This window comes from Panicum virgatum, chromosome 2N, assembly GCF_016808335.1.
Source record: "Panicum virgatum strain AP13 chromosome 2N, P.virgatum_v5, whole genome shotgun sequence".
Lineage (NCBI taxonomy): Eukaryota > Viridiplantae > Streptophyta > Magnoliopsida > Poales > Poaceae > Panicum > Panicum virgatum.
In genome coordinates, this window is record NC_053146.1 from 56,417,877 (window position 1) to 56,438,331 (window position 20,455).

Consider the following 20,455-nt stretch of genomic DNA (forward strand, 5'->3'; position numbering starts at 1 on the left):
CGACACCGGTGCTGCCTCCGGCTCCGGAGGCTCCTGCGGCGCCTACACCGGAGCCGTCGCCGCCGCCGCCTCCACCGACTCGCTCTCGAGACGAGCCAGCGGTGTACCACCCGCCAGTTATCCATCAGGATCCTCAGCATATCCATCCCATGGTGACTCGGTGGATGGCATCTCAGGCCGCGACTCTCTTCGCCACTGAGGGAGAGCCGCGGGTCTCTCCGGTACCCTCCTCTGTTCGCGACGTCTTGGCGGATCCTCACTGGCGTCGCGCGATGGAAGAGGAGTACGCGTCTCTTCTTGCCAACCAAACGTGGGACCTCGTGCCGCGTTCGTCTAGTTGCAATGTGGTGACTGGCAAGTGGATCTGGACGCATAAGCGTCGGGCTGATGGCACACTGGAGCGCTACAAGGCTCACTGGGTTCTCTGGGGGTTCACTCAGCGGCCTGGTGTGGATTATTATGAGACCTTCAGTCTAGTGGTGAAGCCTGCTACTGTGCGCACGGTCCTCTCGCTTGCACTCTCGCGTTCTTGGCCTGTGTACCAGCTGGACGTGAAGAATGTGTTTCTTCATGGCACTCTGTCAGAGACTGTCTACTGCTCTCAGCCAGCGGGATTTTTGGACTCGAGTCATCCGGATATGGTCTGCCGGCCCAGCAAGTCTCTCTATGGTCTGAAGCAGGCTCCTTGGGCTTGGTACTCTCGGTTCGCCACGTTCTTGCTGATATTGGGGTTCACCGATGCCAAGTCTGACACGTCTCTCTTCGTCTACCACCGTGGGGATGAGACTGCATATATGCTGCTCTATGTCGATGACATTGTGCTCACGGCCTCCAGTCAGCAGTTGCTTCAGAGTGTCATCTCCTCTCTGCAGCAAGAGTTTGCTATGAAGGATCTGGGTCAGCTCCACCACTTCTTGGGTGTCACTGTTGAGCCTCGCCCGTCTGGTCTTCTCCTTCACCAGCGGCAATATGCCCTTGATATTCTGGAGTGGGCTGGGATGACTGATTGCAAGCCCTGCTCCACTCCTGTCGACACTCAGGCGAAGCTGTCTGCTGATCTGGGTGATCCGGTGGCTGATCGTACTGCCTACCGGAGTCTAGCCGGTGCTTTGCAGTACCTCACCTTCACCAGGCCGGACCTCACCTACGCTGTTCAGCAGGTCTGTCTCCATATGCATGATCCTCGGGAGTCACACCTTGCTACGCTGAAGCATCTCCTCCGCTACGTCCGTGGCACTATGGACCTCGGCCTGGTGCTTCACCGCTCGTCCTCTGCTGAGCCGGTGGTCTACACCGACGCTGACTGGGCTGGCTACCCGGACACTCGTTGCTCCACTTCCGGCTACGCCGTCTTTCTGGGCGGCAACCTGGTCTCCTGGTTGTCCAAGCGGCAGCCGGTTGTCTCCCGCTCCAGTGCCGAGGCGGAGTACCGGCCTGTCGCTAATGGCGTGGCGGAGGCGTCCTGGCTACGACAGCTCTTAGCGGAGCTCCACAGCCCGCTCGCCAAGAGCACGCTCGTCTGCTGCGACAACGTCAGCGCCGTGTATCTCTCCACCAACCCCAACCAGCATCAACGGACGAAGGATATGGAGATCGACATACACTTCGTGCGCGACAGGGTCGCCATCGGCGATGTTCGGGTACTCCATATCCCGACTACCTCCCAATTTGCTGACATCTTCACCAAGAGACTACCCTCCTCGATCTTCTCGAAGTTTCGCTCCAGCCTCAACGTAGCAGGTGGCTAGTTGTGGCTGCGGGGGGTATTTGCCCTTTGTACTCTCTTCTTGTCCAGTCTTGAACACCGCTGCACCGGTTGTTCAGACTGCGGGGGGGGGGGTGTTGTCTTTCTTGTTGTCCAGTCTTGAACACCGCTGTGCCGGTAGTTCAGACTACGGGGGAGGGGGTGTTGGTGTATATGTGAGCCAATGTATAGAGGCCCATCTAGAGGCCCATATATAGGATCTATATATCCCACCCTTCTAGGGTTTGGAGGAATACATCTCATTATTCTCTCCTACACAAACTAACACTACGCAAAGGAGATAAAAATGGAAACCCAAGTGAACATATGGGATGAAAAAGATTGTATGTCCGAGTTAACAACAATGATCACAGAATCTGTATGTTCAGCAACATGAAGCTAATATTTATTTACTTCTACACATGGATAAAACAACAGGTTTTTACCATTATTTCTTCATATCCGTTCCTTTGGTATCTGATCCAGCTATCGTAATGAGCTTGGCTTCCTGGTACAACATTCAAAACAAAAAAAACATTCAAAACACTCATAGGCCAGTAAGGCACCTGCAACATCCAAAATACGAAGCTTGAACCGATTATACAGCCAAGTAGGAAACACTAAAGTTTCGTGGAACTTGTTCAAAAAACACACCCTTGAAAGACGCTAATATGATGAGCTTGTCCAAAACACAAAGTACACTATCACTGATAAACACCCATTGACAAAGTTTATTCAAAATACAAAGCATACCGCCGCTCAAAAGCACAAGTTTCAGACTAGTTTCAGCAAACACATCTAGGTTTCCATCAGCAGTCAAACTGACCCTGTCAGCATCAGACCAAGACCCAGCTAGTCCATCGCCCAGTAACATCTGGGTTCCCATTTACCTCCGATGATCCCGCGTCGCCTCGCGTAAGGCGGTATGGGGTCATCCTGCATCCATACATTCCGATTTTTTTATTTTTAACCTTTTTTAATAATATTTTAATTTTAACCCGTATCAAGGATTATTTGCACCACGTAGCCCATTTGGTCACGCCAATGCACCTGGCATGACAAGTAGCCTCTGTCGCGCCAGTGCATGTGGCACGACAGGGCTGCCATGCTGGCGCTCGGCGCAGCGCTGCGCCACGGCTGCGCTGACGGGGCAATGACGTGGCACCTCTGTCGCGCCACATGCGCTGGTGCAACAGAGGCCTGTCGCGCCAGGCGGGCTGGCGCGACAAGGGCTAATACCTGGGCCCGCGCAGCCCCCTCCCTCCCCACCCTCCCCACTCTTCCTCCACCCTCCCGACCATAGCGCCGGCCAGGCGCGCCGCCGCCGCCACCCAGATCCCCCCCCAAATCCGGCGATTTTGGGGGGGGGGAGGGAGAAGTAGAGGAAATGGATCCCCACCCTCTCCCGAAGGTATTGCTCCCATTTTCTATTCGTTTTACCTTGTGCATTAGTAGGTTTTAGGGTTGTTTGTTGTTTAGGGTTAGGATCTTGAAGTGAGAATTAGTGTTGTAGTTGCTAGTGTAGTTATGTTTGGAGGTTTAGGTAGTACTCAGATGGTACTCTGCTCACGATTTTAATGTGAGAAAGTAGTTGCATGGATCGTTTAGGGTTTGTTCTAGCATTGATTAGTGGAAAATGTAATGAGAGTTTTTTTTCAACCATACACAGGAAAAATAGGGTTAAAGTTTGTATGATGCTAAGGGAATAAGATTATCTATGGCATAGAATGGTTTGTGTGTGGTATTTGATAGTCATTAGTATGGTTAGTTGAGCTTATTTGTACCCCCAATTTTTGGTATGACCTGGCAATATTTTGTTTTGTACCCCAATTAGTTGCATAGGTCGTTTAACATTTGTTCTAGGATTTAGGACTGCAAAATATAATGAGGGTTTGTTTTATGAATAATAGGCAATTTGGAATTGTTTGTGTAAGTGATTTCTTTGTATACGTGATCAAGGTATAGACAATGGATGAATTAGTTCGGTTCTTTCACGGGGGTATGGTTAAGGAAAATGGAGAATTTGAGAATATGATAGAGGATGTTGAGCTTTTCGATAGTTCTCCATCGTTCAATGATTTGGTAGACCGAGTTGTTTCAAAGCATTATTGTGGTATTGATGAAATAACTCTGAGGGGCAAATTTGATTGTGGTAAAGCTAGAGTCCATTATGTTATATTGACATTGGAATCGGAGATGCATTGGAGGAAGTACAAGGATATAGTAGCGCGTGCAAATGTGGTTTGTTGGGAGGTGGTTGTTGAAATAACCCATATTTCTAGATCACAAGAACTAGTTGGGATAGTAGATGTAGTTCTATTTCGTATGGAGAATATAACTCAAGAGTCAACCGTAGTAGAAGATGTCCCAAATTTCACTTGTGCTAGTGAATTTGTTGTGGATTATGATATGGTCATCGCTTCGGACCATTTCGACTACGGAACCTTCGAGGAGGACGATGACAAGGGTGTTGGGGACGATGATGTTGTTTCTTTCGGTTCAGAGGAGAATGAATACAATAGTAGTGATGACGAGGACGATGATGAAGGCACTGGGGAAGAAGAACCTGAGGGTAATGCAAGTGTGCCCCAAGTAGAGCAGGAAAATGATGATGCCGATGGATCCAGCGCTAGTGATGAGGAAATAAGTGGTGATGATGAGTGTAGGGATGGGACAATGGGTCGGGCTGTTAATAACGCTAATACACATTTTAGTTATACCGCTGAAGAGTTGCGCATGATAAAGCTAGCCCACGTTGAAGTCCCGGCGGTTTCAAATGCTAAGGATTTTAGCAAGATCCATAGAGCCATTTGTGACTCATATATTTTTGAAAGTGAGTCTGTAATTGATAGTGACAGTCCAGAGATTCGCAAGGGCATGAAATTCAATTCACTTTCAGAGTTGCAGTTTTTCTTGACTGATTATGCAGTGCGTCATCATCGTCCATTTAATGTGGTTCATTCGGACAAGAGCGTACGATACGATGTGCTATGCAAGCAGGGATGCACGCTGCCACTTGCTTTTCTTCATTGGTCATTGGAGGAGGATTAGGTGGAAGAGGCACCCACCTCTTGAACTCATTGAGTGGTTTTATCTCATCCTTATTATATGGAAAAGGCCGGATCCTAGGGTCAAACTTGTCTAGTCCATCAATCCATTGAAGAACATACACGGCTGTGTCCAGTAATATGTATCTCTTCTAGCACTCACAGAGTGCATTTCCCACTTAACAGAACACATGTAGTATGCTCTAGCAGCTGTGGTCGGCCACCTAGATTGCTTCACCTCTGCCGGAATACCGCATTCACAATTTGGGACAGATAGTGCTGGAGGGACTGGGGCATCCTCGCATCTTATTGTAGGATACTGTATCCCAACCTTACGCTTGCGTTCCGCCATCAACCTAAAGACAATGTTATTATTGGACATCCAAATAAGTTAAATTCCACTACTCAATCCTAGAATTCATATTAATCGATGCAGAGAACCATCTACATATCAAATAAAGCTCTAATAATGAGAACACTATCAACTACAATACATAGTAGCACGATGGAGAAGTACCTAAAAGTTAGACATCCACAATAATTTTCTCCAACTCTCCATTTTCTTTATACATACTCCGTGCAACAACTGAGCGAAATCATCTATCTACAAAGAAAGCAACTACACAAACAATTCCATGTTGCCTATTATCCATGAATGAAACTCATATTAATAGATCCTCAATCCTAATATCATTCCCTCTACTCAATCCTAGAATAGATATTAATCGGTGCATGCACGTACTACCTCACGTCCAAATCGCGAGCAGAGTACCATCTATGTGTCATCCAAAACTTTAATCATGACTACACTATCAACTACCACATCATTTCTCAAATCAATACCTAAACCCTAATCACCTTGAACCACTAATAACTACTAATGTACATGGTCAAACGAAGGAAAAATAGGGGCAATACCTTCGGGGAAGGATGGGGAACGATTTCCCCCACTTTTCCCTCCACAAAACGCCGGATTTTAGGAGGATCTAGGGGGGCGAATGGCCAGCGACAGCTTCAGCAAGCCTCTCGGCTCGGGCAGGAGGGGGAAGAAAAGAAGGGTGAGGGAGGAAGGGGCCGGCGCGGGCTCAGGACATAGCGCTTGTCGCGCCAGACGGGGTGGCGCGACAGGCCTTCCCACGTTACCTGCCTGTGTGGCTCGTCGCACCCCTCCTGCCAGCGTGGCACGCTTGTCCCGCCAGCATCACTGGCACGACAGAGGCTACTTGTCACGCCACTGATGCTGGCGCGACCAAACGGGCTATGTCCTGCAAATAAAACGACAACCGGGTTAAACTTAAAATATTATTAAAAAAATTAAAAAACATACATTCCACCAGATAAGCCCCGAACCAAGTGACCAGACTGAAATGCACCCCCCCCCCCCCCACCCCCACCCCCACCGGAACCACCAAATGAGCAAGCACGCATCGACCCACCAACGTCGCCGCGTCGTCCCCCATCTTCGGTTTTCCTTTTCGCTCGCTCCTCACATCTCCGCACTGCAATGACGAAATGGCATGAAATGTGAATGGGATCCGCATGAGTTGACAAGGAACTAACAAAGTTGCGCCGAAATGAGACCGGGAAGGAAAAGAGGATGAGCCTGGGAGAGCAGCGCGACATCGCCTGGGGCTGGGCTGCGGTCTCTCCGGATTCAGATCGGTGACGGAGACGAAGGGTGCGTTTTCTGGGAAAGAAAGAGAAAACAAAAAAAAAAGTATGTTTGTGCTCGTCAATTTGGCCTTTTGGGCTGTGGTGAAGAAAGCCACCCACAGAGATCGCGGCCTGAGGTTATCATTTTTTATCTTTTTTATAATTTAGCAAAACACTTTAAAGAAATTGTTTTTCATGTCTCCATCACAGAGGATAATCTATATATGAATGTCAAGGGGACCAGAATTGTTTTTACTGTGATCGATGTTTGTGTAGATATTGTATCAAATGGAAAACGGTGAACTTATATGGAAAAACTTATATTTATTGAAATTAGGCTATGCAGTCAAGGGATAAATCAGCCACCTAAACGCAGTTCATATAGAAAGCCCTTTGACTGGTACGTATAGCATGACATGAATTCATGGACTGTGAAGTTGGCAGCTCGAGATTTCATGATACAAGAGCATCTTTAGCGGTCCCTCAATAATCATTTTCTAATAACTGGATGGGTAACGTCCCACTTGACCGTCCTACTATTAAACTATAAGCTAATTCGCACATTAAAACTATACTTATTCTGAGACTTTCCCTCCGGCGATACGATCCATGATAAGCAAAGCCAGCGGGCCATGCGGCGGCCCACGCTGCGCCCATCCGACCCGTATGCCGCTATGCCCATCCCCATGGCAAGGATGGATTCGGATCAGATACAGATGAAATTGAATCCGAATGTCACCTTTTACCACATTTTAATTCGGATACGAATGCGAATGCGGATCTCATCGGATACGAATACAAAATGGATAGTTCGAATCCGGATACCTTCTCGATTTGAAACATAGAACTATCACGAGTATCAGTTTAATGTGTCAACAATTTTATAGTAGATCAAAATCATTATACAAGTAGGGAGTAAAGGATTAGAAGATAGCTAATAAAAAATATAATTATCTATGTATAGCTTTTATATTAAATATATAATACTAATTTTGAAAATAAAATAAATAAATATTTCAATACTTAATAATTAAGATATATTAAAAAGATTTTATCATTAAATAAATAATTAATTTGACTCTATAAAATAATTTTAATCATGAAATAAATATATTAAATAGTTAAAATCAATTTTTATATCACTACTAATTTTAATAAATATATTATTAGTTATCTAGCTTTCTAAATAATTTAAATAGTGTACATCATTAAGTAATTATGTATAAAGATAAGTTTAAGATTGTCTCACTAGTCACTTTTTCTTTGCGGATACAGACAGATACGGATATGATCGGATATTTCTCGAATACGAATACGGAATCGGACAGAGAAAAGTTCTCAAATTCGGATTTGGATGCATCCATATGACATCTATATTAAAATCAAATACAAATATGAATATCTATATTTACATTTTAAATAGATACGAATACAAATAATTCGGATGTTCAGCCATCCGCATCCATCCATAGCCCATGAGCCGTTGACATCGAGCAGCGCGCGTACTCACTCACACTAGTGTCCGTACGTGCGTACGCCCACGTCACGGACCTAATTTGTGAGCACGGCGAATCGTACAGTGACCGAAATAACCCCATCCCACCGTGCCGGCCACGATGCGATCGAAGCGACGCGACCGCCGCCATCTCCACCCCCGTGGATTCCATGATGATCTATCTCTGTAGTACAAAAGCGCCGTCCTGATCGATCAATTCTGTCGATGCTCTTTCTTTCTTCTTTCCGCCGTGTTTAGTTCAAAAAATCAAAATTTCAAAAAAAAAATTCCAGCACCTGCATGGAGATTTCAATCTAGACGAAATAAAAAACACATTGCTTTCAAAAAAAAACACACATTGCGACTGATACGTGTAAATCTAGGCTGTAATTAGACGTTAAATTGCTACATTAATGCTACAGTAAAGACCTCTGATGACGGATTAATTAGGCTCATTAGATTCGTCTCGCGATTTACAGACGAATTCTGTAATTATTTTTGTGATTAGTCTATGTTTAGTACTTCAAATGTAGAAAAATATCTTTTCAAAAACTTTAAGAGAGGCAACTAAACACGCCCTTCATTCTCGAGTGCCTTTTTTTTAATCGTACATCAGCAGTTAACCGCGAGGAACCAAAACGAAAATGTTCTTGCCACATATAGTTAAGAAAGCCTTTTTTACTAGGTATTCACAGATCAGATTAAAATGTCCCATTGCACACTGTACAGCATCAGCAATCCATCAGTGATCGTGGCAGGGTGTGGAGATATGTACAAGGACACAGGGTGTTGGCGCCCGTGGACGGGCTCGCCAGCCTACGGCACCGACGTCCGGCAAGGGCCGCCGCGCTCGACGACGACGGCGACGGCGACGGAGTACTCTGGCTCCGCGAGGGCCGCCTGCGCCGACGCGCAGCACCGGGGAGGATCTGTAGTACTGTTGGACGCCGGCGCCAGCACGAGGGCGCTGCGGCAGGAGGGGCAAGTGGAGGTGCAGAGGAGCCAGGTGTCGACGCAGGCGGCGTGGAAGGCGTGGCCGCACGGCGGGAGCACGCGGACCTCGTCCCCGCACGCGAACTCGGCGAGGCAGATGGCGCACTCCAGCCGCTCCCCGGCGTCGCCCCCCTCGAACGGCACGGTCGGCAGCATCCGCAGCGCCTCCTTCTCGACCCCCTTGCGCGCCGCCGCCGGCATTGCCGCCGCGTCGACGGAGTAGGCCGAGGGGTTGCACAGCCGCGAGCACCGCGCGACGAAGGCGAGCCCGACGACGCAGAGCAGGAAGCAGAGCACGGCGGCGAGGATGAGGAGCGTGTCCGTGTGGACGCCCCCGGTGGCCGCCGGTGTCGCGGCGGCCACCGCGGCCAGGCGCTCGACGGAGGCCAGCAGGCGCCCCATGCTCGGTGGGAGTAGTGGGGCGCGGGAAGAAGCGGGGCCAGTTTAGGTCAGTGTCCAGTGGAGTAGAGTGGACTCTCTGTTCGGCTGGTGGAGCTGGAAGGAGGCCAGAGTCTGGCGCCGGGGCTGCTTCGTTTTTATAGCGCGTCCGAGAAGCCAGCGATAGTGCAGCACCGGGTAATATACATATATATTTAATATAGTACAGGGATAATAGCGATAATTCACAAGCAAGCAGCTCCACAAAGCGGAAGTGTCACTCTCCAGTCTCCAGCAATTCTTCTCAGAAAGTTCCGGGGTTCCTTTTGCCACCCCTTTTTCTGCTGCAACTGGACGAGGCGGGTCCTTTTTTCTTGATTAGGCGTGAGCTGATCCCTTGGCCGGGGCTGAGCAGTCCCCGTCCGGGGTGCACTTCAGGTACAGCCGTCGTGCTCGAAAAGCACAGCCCGCGACCTAGGAAACGAGCGTGAAGTAGAGCATCTACGCAGAGCTTGCAAAAAAAGGAGTATGCGATGCGAGCACCGAAGGATGCGATTCCACACGATCGGGCGCTAAAAGCAAAGAGCTCGACGAGGAAAAGGGTGGTTCTCCGGCCGGCCACCCTCCGGGGCGACTGGCGAGAGAGGCCGACCGGGCCCATGTGTAGGGTACCCCGCCACGTCAGGTCCATGTCGACTGCTCAAGTACAATATTTGAACGGCACAGTCAGCAGTCAGCACCATACGAACCCCGGCCCGCCGCCTTTGAGGATATGCCGGCGCACTACGAACCTTATCCCAGCTCGTTCAGTCCCACAACGTGCTTTATTAAGCAAGAAAAGTCACAAAAGGCGGTCCAGGTTCGATGCACCTGATCCCGGACGCCCTGGATGCCACGCCGCACACTTCCGGGCAGCTCCATTGGAGCAGGGCGAGCAGCAGCACCACCACCACATCGGCATTGCTTTCTTCCCCGGCGAAAAAGGGCGTGTGGGGTGACTCGCGCCGCGCCGCGAACGGCGAATCGTGCGGCCGCGCGTGCTCGCCGCGGCCTAAAACGCTCACTCACTGACCCTGACCGGCGGCGACGAGACGAGCCCAAGTGGGCGTGACCCGCCGGGCCGGCTCGCCGAGTGCGCGCCGTACGCGCGGGTGGGCACGACGGGGCACCGTGTTTCCCTCGTTTCCCTGGCGCGGGGATCACGCGCGGGGATCGGGCAAGTTGGTTGGAAAGCGGAGCCGGGGAGAGAGGCGTGCCGACGGGAGACTGGGACACGAGTGCTTAGTGCGCGCGCTCTCCATCACGCTTCCGTCTTTTCCTTCTGTCAGCCACTGACCCGTTATCTACTGATCTCCATGTGAATTCAGGCTCGAATCTTCGGACGCATGTATGGAGCATTAAATATAATTAAAAAATAATTAATTACACAGTTCAATTGTAAATGACGAGATGAATTTTTTAAATCTAATTAATCTATAATTTGACATTAATTATCAAATAACAAAAAATGCTACAGTACCGAAATCCAAAAAATTTCACAAACTAAACACAACCTCATAATTCCCCGCGGCAATCATGGTGCTTAGAAATCGAACAAAAGCCGGGGGGACGGACAGGAGCAGGCAAGGACGACGGAATAAAGCGCAGGAGAGCTCACCTGGCACCCCGGGATCGGGGCAGGATACGGTTGAAAAATATCCTCGGCCAGACCGGCCACTCGCCTCGTCCCCACGGTCCGGTCAGCAGCAGCAGTCACCACCGATCCATTCACTCACTGGGCTGTGGTGATTAGCCTTTTGATTGGCGATTGACGCCTTAACCAGGCACGCTGCCGGCTGGGCAAAGTGCGAGTGGTGGTACGGGGCCACGCACGGCACGGGCTCAGGGGGGTGGTTGGCGGCGCGTCCTGCTGCTCTTCGACAGCCGCAGCGGTCAAGGTGGCCATCATCTCTGGGGACGGGGGGCGGGGGCGCGCTTTCGCTTTGGGTTGGGCTTGGGTTGATTGCCCGGATAGATTGGGATGGGGCGCGGCGCGCTGGCTTTCCGCTGTCCTGCCGCCATTGGAGCGCCCGGATAGATAGACGTGGCTGTAATCTTCGAAAATAAATAGATAGACGTGGCTGTCTCTGCCTTCCCTTTCTTTTTTTTTTTGTTTCTGGTTCTAAACTTCTTTATCTGATGGGAGCTCGCCTTGTCCAGGGGCGCTGCTGGCCTCTGAAGCTTCGTCAGGCCTCTCGCTTTCACTCGGCGTGCTAAACTGATCCGCAGTCGGAAAAGGCGCCGCCGCCGCCCGCTGCCGAGCTCCGTCGCCACGTTTTCCGTCCCCGGCAGCGGCGATACCGCCGCCATCCGCCCCGACATTGGTCCACCCAGTTCTCGCGCCGGGCCAGTGACGTTGCGCTCTTCGGCGACGCGGCGAATTCCGTCCAGAGCGCGCGCGCGCGACAAATAGCATCGGCGTCGGCGACACGGCGACACCGACTCACCGAGGAGCACGGAACACATGCGTCGAGTGGAGGCGGCGACAACGTGGACTAGAGAAGGCTTCCTGTGGCACATGACGAGGCGGGAGAGGTGCCCTTGTGCAGCCCAACAATGCTGCCCACGGCCCACTTGCAAAGATCTAGGTATTTTTTTCGCGCCCAAACCAAACACAACATAGATCTAGGAGTAATCGAGGGGACATGCTGACCAACGGAGCTGCTGGTGTTTAGTTTGTGAAAATTTTTGGATTTTGGTACTGTAGTACATTTTGTTGTTATTTGACAATTAATGTTTAATCATGAATTAATTAGGCTTAAAAGATTCATCATGTGGATCAATTAAACTGTGTAATTAGTTATTTTTTAACTGCACTTAATGCTCCATGCATGTGTTTAAAAATTCGATATGACGGATACTGGCCGTATTTGGTTTGATGTCACATCAAATTTACATAAAAAGACGAATGCCTGCATGGAGTACTAAATGAAGTCTATTTGCAAAACCTTTTCAGAGATAGGTGTAATTTTTCGAGACGAATCTAATGACGGTAACTAAATATTGATTTGCTACAGTAACTATCCTCTAATTAGTAATTAGATTTCATTTACTACCCCTAATTAGTGGTCAAAGGGGCAAAAAGTTTCCATAAAAATTTTTCCACCTCAAACCAAACACAGCCACTGTAGAAAATTTTTTGAGAACTAAACCGGGCCGACATGAAGAGGAAGACGCAGAACCCGTCAGACTGTCAAGACATCCTCAGATCGCAGCCACCCTGGAGACCGCCCGGTGCAATCAGCAAGCCGAGCCAGCACCTCGAAGCACACCAGGCAGGCGGCGCCAGGAAGGCAACGAGACGGACGCGGACGTCACGGCCCACTCGAACCACACACTCACATCACAGCCGAAAATGGCAGACCCGACCCGATGACGGCAACGTGCCCACAATCCCAAGGCCGCGCGATCCCACATCGCGGGTAGACAGGCCGGCCGGCCGGCCTCCGGCAAGCATGCAAGTATGCAACGCCCCAGCAGCGACGCGCCCTGTCCTGAACACGACTGGCCGACCGGCCCGGCCTCGCCGGCGACAAGCCCACAACCCATGGCTGATGGCGTTGGCGTGCCACGCCGTAACGGGGGTGGCTCCTTCCGATCCTGCCGGCTGCCGGTACGCGGCGGGGCGAATGGCAGGCCGCCAGGCCGCAGGCGTCAGGTGGCGCTCCGTTGAGGAGTCGTCGGGTCCTTCACGTCGCCGCGGGCTGTGGCTGTGGCGCTGCGCCGACCTGCGGTCCTGCACACCGTTCGTGGTGGTGCAGAAACGCAGCGGGTTCGTGGCTTCCGTGCGGTGCAGGCCGTTCCTGTCAGAAAGACGCCCGGGCCCCATTGTCCCACGCTTCTGGATCCAAGATTGACCAGGTCTCGTGAGGTGACTGGTAACTTGGTAAGCATGGCACGAGAGGGGAGAGACTCGTTCAGGCCTCAGGCTAGGGGAGGAATGCTCCACTAGATCACTACCCTACAAGGTCTTCTACTTTTCTACTAGACAGGCCATACGTTCAGACTTCCTGGACATCTCTCAGTATTTGTGGTTCACGAGAAGTGCATGGGTCGTGGAAAAAAAGGGCCAAAAGGTGGGGGAAGAACCTTTGAGAGCCTCGCGATATCCTCCACATGTTTACGTTTGGTTTTTATCCAACTCGTCGATCTCATCATTGTCACACATGTCACATTCAGTCATCGGCAATGATCAGAACCAGCAAAGGGCAAATACCAGAGAATACTAGATGGAATTGCCAAAAGTGACCACCACGTCCACGAGATAAGAGCTCTTGTTTGCTATAGAATTCACTCGCAGTCGTTGCGCAGCCAACCTGACGTCATCAGAACGCAGCACACTCGCCTGCCCGGCCCGGCCGGCGGTCGGCAAGTCAAGCCACCCCAGTCGTCGCCTCGTCGGGTGGTGTCATACCGTCAAAGCACGCCGTGGGCCACGAAGGCAACGAGACGGAGACGGGCTTGCCGAGTTGCACATGCAATCGTCACGGCTGACTCAGCCGCTGTGGCGAAAAAGAAAGAGGCGACCAACCCCGCAGCTCGCGACCCCGCATGATGCAGGATTTGGATCCAAGACCACCACGCCAGCCGCCTGTTTTCCAAGTTACAGCCCTGTTCCTGTTTGTTTCACTTGCGCTACTCGCGCTTAAAAAAGAATTTTTCATGCATGAAGTACTAAACAAAATTTATTTGTAAAATCTTTTCACAGATAGGTGCAACTTTGCGCGACGAATCTAATGATGGTAATTAACCTATAATTGGCCACAGTAATCATTCTCTAATCGTGCGGTCAAAGATCTCATTAGATTCGTCTCGTGAAGTAGCACAAGAGTTGTGAAGTTAGTTTAACAAAATAACTTTATCTAATATTTTAAGTTAATGATCAAAATTTGCTACAGTAACATATGCTGAAGAAGAGGGAGGGGGTGGGGCTGAATTCCCCATGGATGGGGGCAGGGAGGCATTGGCAGGTTGACGGTGAAGAAGAGGTTGGATCATGCATGCCCAGACGGCATATACAAGCTGCAGGCTGCGGAAGCCGTATGTACGCCGCTTACGTGGTTTGACCAGATTTTCGCTCTTATCACGGCTCTGAAGCGAAGCATACGCGGAACTGGCTTGATCGGCCCGAGCAAGGGGGTGTTTAGTTGGCGAAAAAGTTTGAGTTTTGATATTGTAGTACATTTCATTGTTATTTAACAAATAATGTCCAATCATTGACTAATTATGCTTAAAAGATTTATCTCATCCTAATCAGTTAAACTGTGTAATTAGTTATTTTTTCAACTATATTTAATACTCCATACATGTATCCGAAGATTCGATGTGACGGAATTATTTTGGGAACTAACACCCCCTTCATCGGAAGATCAGATCATATCAGTTACTGTAACATTCAGACACAAAGAGAGGTACACGTACACGTACACCCGCGGATCGCTCGTCCGGCCGGAACACCCATTCCATCCGTTGCTGAACTTGCAAACCAAGTGCGATTTGGGTTGTTCCTGGCACACGCGCACATCGCAATCAGCCCGGACGTAACAAATAAAAGTAAACTAATAATGGCAGGCATGCCATGCCATGTGCGCTATTTGAAGCTGAGCTGGAGCCCCGATCGGACGGGACGGGAGATTATATTGAGACGGCGGCGAGCGCACGTAACAGGAAGGAAGCAGCGAAACGCCCACGAGTAGATTAATCGGTTAACCAAGCGGACGACACCGAACTGGCGAGTCCAAGAGAGAAGGAGCGGGCGGGTAGGACAGGACCAGGACAGGTAACGGCGATGGCGATGGGCGCCGTGGCTGGCAGCCGACCGCCGCGTTGGCGCCCGGGTGGATGCGGTGCAGGCGCCATCCATCTCTTCGTCACCGCCTCACCCCCGGCTGCGCCTGCGCTCGGCTCGGCTGCCTTGCTGGCTGCCTGCCGTTTGAGCGGACCGGCCGCGGCCGCCTGGCATATAAGAGCCCTCCTCTCCCGTCTCCCGGAACCCCGGTGGGCTCGCAGGAGTAGACGGGTACTGCACGATTCCGTCGCCTCATTGGCGGCTCCTGCCAGGCCGCGCGCTCCTCTTGCCGCGTCTCCTTCCCCACCGGTTGCGCGTTCCTCAGGTGAGCCTCCTCCTCATCGTCATGCTGCTGCTGCTGCTGCTGCCGTATCGCAGCTTTCTTCTGTTCCTGGCTCTTCGTTCTCATCTGGTTTCTGGACTTCGGTTTCCATGGGGATCCTGCCATCCTGGGTGTGCTTGCCCTGGGTTCACCGATGATCTTGCAACCTGTGGCTGGTTGGTTCCGGAAATCCCGTGCTCATCATTTAATTTGGGGGCAGAGGGAATTCAGATTTCCAGACCGCAGGGCGGCTGTCACTGCTGGAATTAATGCTGGGATAATGGAACGTTGTAATTCCCATATCTGGCATGCTGCTAAGCTTTGGTTCGACTTGCGAAGCTCAATTCGCACGGGCCATCCAAGTTGTCATTCCTGAAACGACGAGTGCTCACAAGAACATGCTTAAGCTTAACACCGTAGGAAGTGCACGCGAATTTGGGGCCGGCAAAAGCTTCAGCGGACCTGAATTTTCTTCTGTTTATTCCTAATCTTGGAATTCTTCATCTATTCCGCATTTAATTTCTTTGAAAACGAAACATGCGTTCCGAGCAATGTGGAGTTGTCCTTTTCAAGTTTCGACTTAGCATGTGCAGGAAAGTAATAAAGGTCTCCGCATTGAGATGTGGCACAAGTGTAAATTGCCAGCTCTTGTTCCTTTTTCCTCTCTTCGTTTCTTCAGATTCTTCCAGATGCTTATTCTACTTTTTTTTTTGCTTGAATTGTTATCTTATCAGGGTGGAGCATCATCCTTCAGATAAACTCTTGACACGTTCAGGAGACGTTTGAAACCGTCCTTCAGCGTCATATAACAAGCAGATCAACGGGAGCTTGATCCTACGTCAGTAAACGATGGGTTTCTTCTCATTGTTTCTGGTGGCTTCTATGCCAATCATCCAGGTCCTGCTCATTGGTCTCGTTGGAGCGTACCTGGCCTCCGGCTTCAGCAATGTCCTGACCACAAGTGCTCGAAGGGATATGAACAAGGTGAGTCCTGTCTGATGTCCACAGAACGTTTCACAATTTATTTACTGAATATTATTATTATAAAGTCTAACCTTACTCAAATTTCTGACAGGTCGTTTTTACCGTATTCACCCCATCTCTGATGTTCGCTAGCCTTGCAAAGACGGTCAAGCTCGAGGATGTCATTTCTTGGTGAGTAGCATGGCCACCTCTTTCAGAGCAATACTGATCACACAGCTACTGCAAGTCTGCACTTCTGCTTCTCTGTGATTGTTCAAGGGCCCTAACGTACGCCTTCTATTCTTCAGGTGGTTTATGCCAGTTAATATAGCAATCGCGTTCATGGTCGGTGGCGTTCTGGGTTGGATAGCATGCAACATTTTGAAGCCACCACAGCACTTCAGGGGCCTGATCATGGCCTTCTGCTCAGCAGGTTCAGTGGAATCCATGCTTCATTACCCTTCATGTACATATATGCCGAGCTGATGCTGATACCAGCAGTGGCCTCAAACTGAAAATGCAGGAAATCTCGGAAACCTGCTCTTGATCACTGTCCCGGCCGTTTGCGATGAAGATGGGAACCCATTTGGGAAGGATCGGAGCATTTGCCGCTCGCGCGGGATCTCCTACTCATCGTTGTCCATGGCTGTAAGACAATTTATTTCGCAGATACGATAGGCTAGTTCTTCAGTTTGAGTGTTTGAGTGATCTCTTTTATTTACTCTGGAGGATTCTGCAGTTGGGTGGCCTTTTCATATGGACACACACATACAGCCTGATGCAGAAGTCAGGCAAACTGTATCACAAGATGCAGTCCAGAAGCATCCAGTGCCCAGCCGACAGCGACGAGGAGCATTCTGTCCAAGACGCGGAGCATTCCAAAGGCAAAGGAGATGGTCCATCTGCCTACAGTGACGAGGAGGCATCTCTTCCGACGTCAGTTAAGCCTGATGAGCGGACAGATGAGAATCCAATGGTAAGTTCAGAACAGTCCACTGCATCCATGGACCATGGTCATTTGGTCACTCTGAAAGTGATCGGGTGCTCTAGCCTAAGAGGGGGAGGGGGTGAATTAGGCACTAATAAAAATTTAGACCTATGGCTCCAACTAGTTTGCACAAAGCTTAAACTAAAACAAGCTATCTAGATGTGCAACTAGGTTGTTCTAGTGTAAAACCCCTATCCCAAAAGAGTTTAGCAATCTATAGCCTTTCCTATCAAGAAACTATTCTATGAAAGTAAAGGCATACAAATTACTAGAATGAAATACGGAAGCTTAAAGAGCGGGATAGGAGATAGCAAACTCTTGACGCGGGTGTTTATCCCGTGGTTCGGTTAGCCACAAAGGCACACCTACATCCACGTTGTTGTAGCACTCACTAAGAGTATTGCTACTCGGCCACCAAGTCTCTCCCGTGAACACAATCACGGTCACCTTGGCCCCGGGTTCCACTAAGGAGCTTCTCCACAAAGGATGGGGGTCTCCACGTCCCCCGCACAAAGGTGTCGTCGCCGCTCCACACCAAGTCGGAGGGTCGATGACGTTGCCGGCGAGCTCCACGCTCCAAGGTGCCGGCGCACCAAGCTCTTGTTTTGGTTCACTAATGAACCACAGCACAAAGGCTCTAAGCCTTGCAAACTCACTCACTAAGAGCTAATCCTTTACACAACACTCTCAAAGTGTGCTAAGGGCTAAGGATATGATCTTGATGCTTTTGTATGGCTTGGAGATGTTCTTGGGTGTGTGTGGGATGTCCAGCAACTCCAGCAATCTTCAAATGGCCGGGGTGAGGCATATATATAGGCCACCAAGTCTTGTAGTCGTTGCTCCAACGGTTAGCTGAAAATCTGCGTACCACCGGAAGAACCGATGCCTCTTGGCAGGGTAGCGTCGGTTCATCCGGTCACTCATAACACGAAGTAGCCGTTGGACTCCTGACGACTGACGCAGAGACCACCGGTTGAACCGATGCAATGCACCGATGCCTCACCGGTTCAACCGGTGCTGAAGGAATCTTCTCCTGGACGCTGACGTCATTACACCGGTGGTATGCACCGATGCCCCATCGGTTGAACCGGTGCTGAAGACACTTCTCCTGGGCACTGACATCGCCTCTGGTACAAAGGACGGCCAATGCACCGATGCCCCATTTTGACCCGTCGGTTCAACCGGTGCCTGTAGGCTGACTTGGCTTCGATTTCCTCCTGCACCAAACATCGTAGCGTCGGTTCTTCCGACAAGCGTCGGATGCACCGGTGCCCCTGGCGTCGGTTCTTCCGGTGCTCCTGATCCGAAGAGCTTTCAGGGCGCTGCCCTGAGACCCGCGAGGGGCGGCTCCCCCTCGACCCCCGTCCGCTAACCGGGTAGCGGAACCCCCGTAGGGGCTGCCCTTCGGGCCTTGCTACGCCTATTTTCTCTTTCTCTTTGTCATCACTTGAACCTAAAAGTCTGAGAATGATCATCTTAACAATCATATTAGTCCAAGTGTTGTGTTGTCATTCGATCACCAAAATCACTCGAAATGGCATCAATGGTGCCATGTTCGTTACACACTCAACATCTTCAGAGAGTCTGAATGGCCAGAACTGCAGGAGGCCCCGCTCTTGTCCTGCGAAAGTGAGCTCGCCGACAAGGGATTCTGGACAAATCTGAAGGATACTGTCCACCAATTTGTCGAGGAGCTGATGGCACCACCAACGATATCCGCAGTATGTTTGATGTTTTTGCATCTCACTTCACAATAATGGCACATAAAATGCATGGACTAACTCTGATGTGATGCTACCTTCTTCTTGGGTCAGTTAACTGGGTTTGTTGTTGGCCTGGTCCCATGGTTGAAATCGCTAATCATCGGCGAGGGAGCTCCGTTCAAAGTCTTACAGGATTCCCTCCAACTGATGGGGTAAGCACACATTTGACGACCGCTGTCCGAGTGTCTGCCGACCTGCTGCAGCATATTTTCAGTGTTTCTTTAGTATCACTCACTGTTTGCTCCACCTGCAGCGATGGCACGATTCCTTGCATCACCCTCATCCTAGGTGGAAACCTGACGCAAGGTGGGTGTTAGTCTAGTGTTACTGGTCAGCTACTATTTTGATGATGATCAGACTCTTGGCGATCCATCGTATCCACCTGGACAACGGCCGTGCTCTGAAACTGAAACTGCTATGAATGCGCGCGCAGGGCTTCGGAAGTCGGGGCTCAAGCGCACGGTGATCATCACGATCGTCTGCATACGCTTCGTGATCCTGCCGCTGATCGGCATCGCCGTGGTCCATGCCGCGTACGGAGTCGGGTTCCTGTCGCACGACCCGCTCTACCGCTACGTGCTCATGGTGCAGTTCGCCCTGCCTCCGGCGATGAACATTGGTACGCGCTACTGAAAGCTCTGAAACAAAAAATGTCGTTCTGTTGTGTGAGGCAGCTGCTTTCCTGAGAGAGACCTGGCCGCCTCAGTTTCCAACAATAAAGCTAACCATCTCCGAGCTCTGTTTCAGGAACCATGGCCCAGCTGTTTGATGTTGCACAAGAGGAATGCTCCGTGATCTTTCTCTGGACGTACCTCGTTGCGGCGATTGCGCTGACGACATGGTCGACGATCTTCATGTCCATTCTGTCTTGAGCCACCGCAGGTGCAGGAGCCATGGTCGTATTTGCGAGCCTGTGCTTGCAAAGATTCAGCTTAGCAAGGAGAGGGGACGATATTCCCCTTCCTGTATAGTACAGCAGTATAGATACGTTATTTGCAGTAGATTATGATCAAATGATCATTTAGGTAATTATTTGTTGTTGTGTTTGTATTGATCTGATGCCTGACCTGATGGTCGGCATAGTTCAAACAATTTCATGGGAGTTCGGTTGCAGTTTTGTTCACGTACACATGCAGAAACAAGGAATTGTCTCAAAAGAAAAGAAATGAAGAAATGGATAAAGATACTGTCTCAGACACGCGGCCTTTTATCTCTTCACGAAGCGCCCTGGTCCTTTTTGCTTATAGAGTTTTTAGAAGTTTTTTTTTTGCTTTTAGAATAA

The 20,455-nt window shown here is 50.2% G+C and overlaps 2 protein-coding genes across 4 annotated transcripts; one reads left to right on the forward strand and one right to left on the reverse strand.

The window, feature by feature from the left end:
• Window positions 1-8,501: 8,501 nt before the first annotated feature.
• On the reverse strand, window positions 8,502-9,794 carry LOC120658430 (RING-H2 finger protein ATL74-like). Its single transcript, XM_039936709.1, has one exon. The coding sequence runs from the start codon at window positions 9,332-9,334 to the stop codon at window positions 8,756-8,758; it is 579 nt and encodes a 192-aa protein (XP_039792643.1). The 5' UTR covers window positions 9,335-9,794; the 3' UTR covers window positions 8,502-8,755.
• Window positions 9,795-15,229: 5,435 nt separating this feature from the next.
• On the forward strand, window positions 15,230-20,371 carry LOC120658352 (protein PIN-LIKES 7-like). 3 transcript variants are annotated; one of them, XM_039936615.1, is made up of 12 exons: window positions 15,273-15,462; window positions 15,680-16,092; window positions 16,194-16,443; window positions 16,535-16,614; window positions 16,731-16,855; window positions 16,946-17,070; window positions 17,162-17,398; window positions 19,015-19,131; window positions 19,225-19,325; window positions 19,427-19,479; window positions 19,607-19,792; window positions 19,921-20,371. In XM_039936615.1, exons 3-12 carry the CDS (start codon window positions 16,309-16,311, stop codon window positions 20,043-20,045), a joined length of 1,284 nt encoding a protein of 427 aa, XP_039792549.1. In that variant the 5' UTR covers window positions 15,273-15,462; window positions 15,680-16,092; window positions 16,194-16,308; the 3' UTR covers window positions 20,046-20,371. The 3 variants fall into 3 exon arrangements, with proteins under 3 accessions (XP_039792547.1, XP_039792549.1, XP_039792548.1); XM_039936613.1 differs by lacking the exon at window positions 15,680-16,092 and having other exon boundaries at window positions 15,230-15,462; XM_039936614.1 differs by lacking the exon at window positions 15,680-16,092 and having other exon boundaries at window positions 16,191-16,443.
• The last annotated feature ends 84 nt before the right edge of the window (window positions 20,372-20,455 follow it).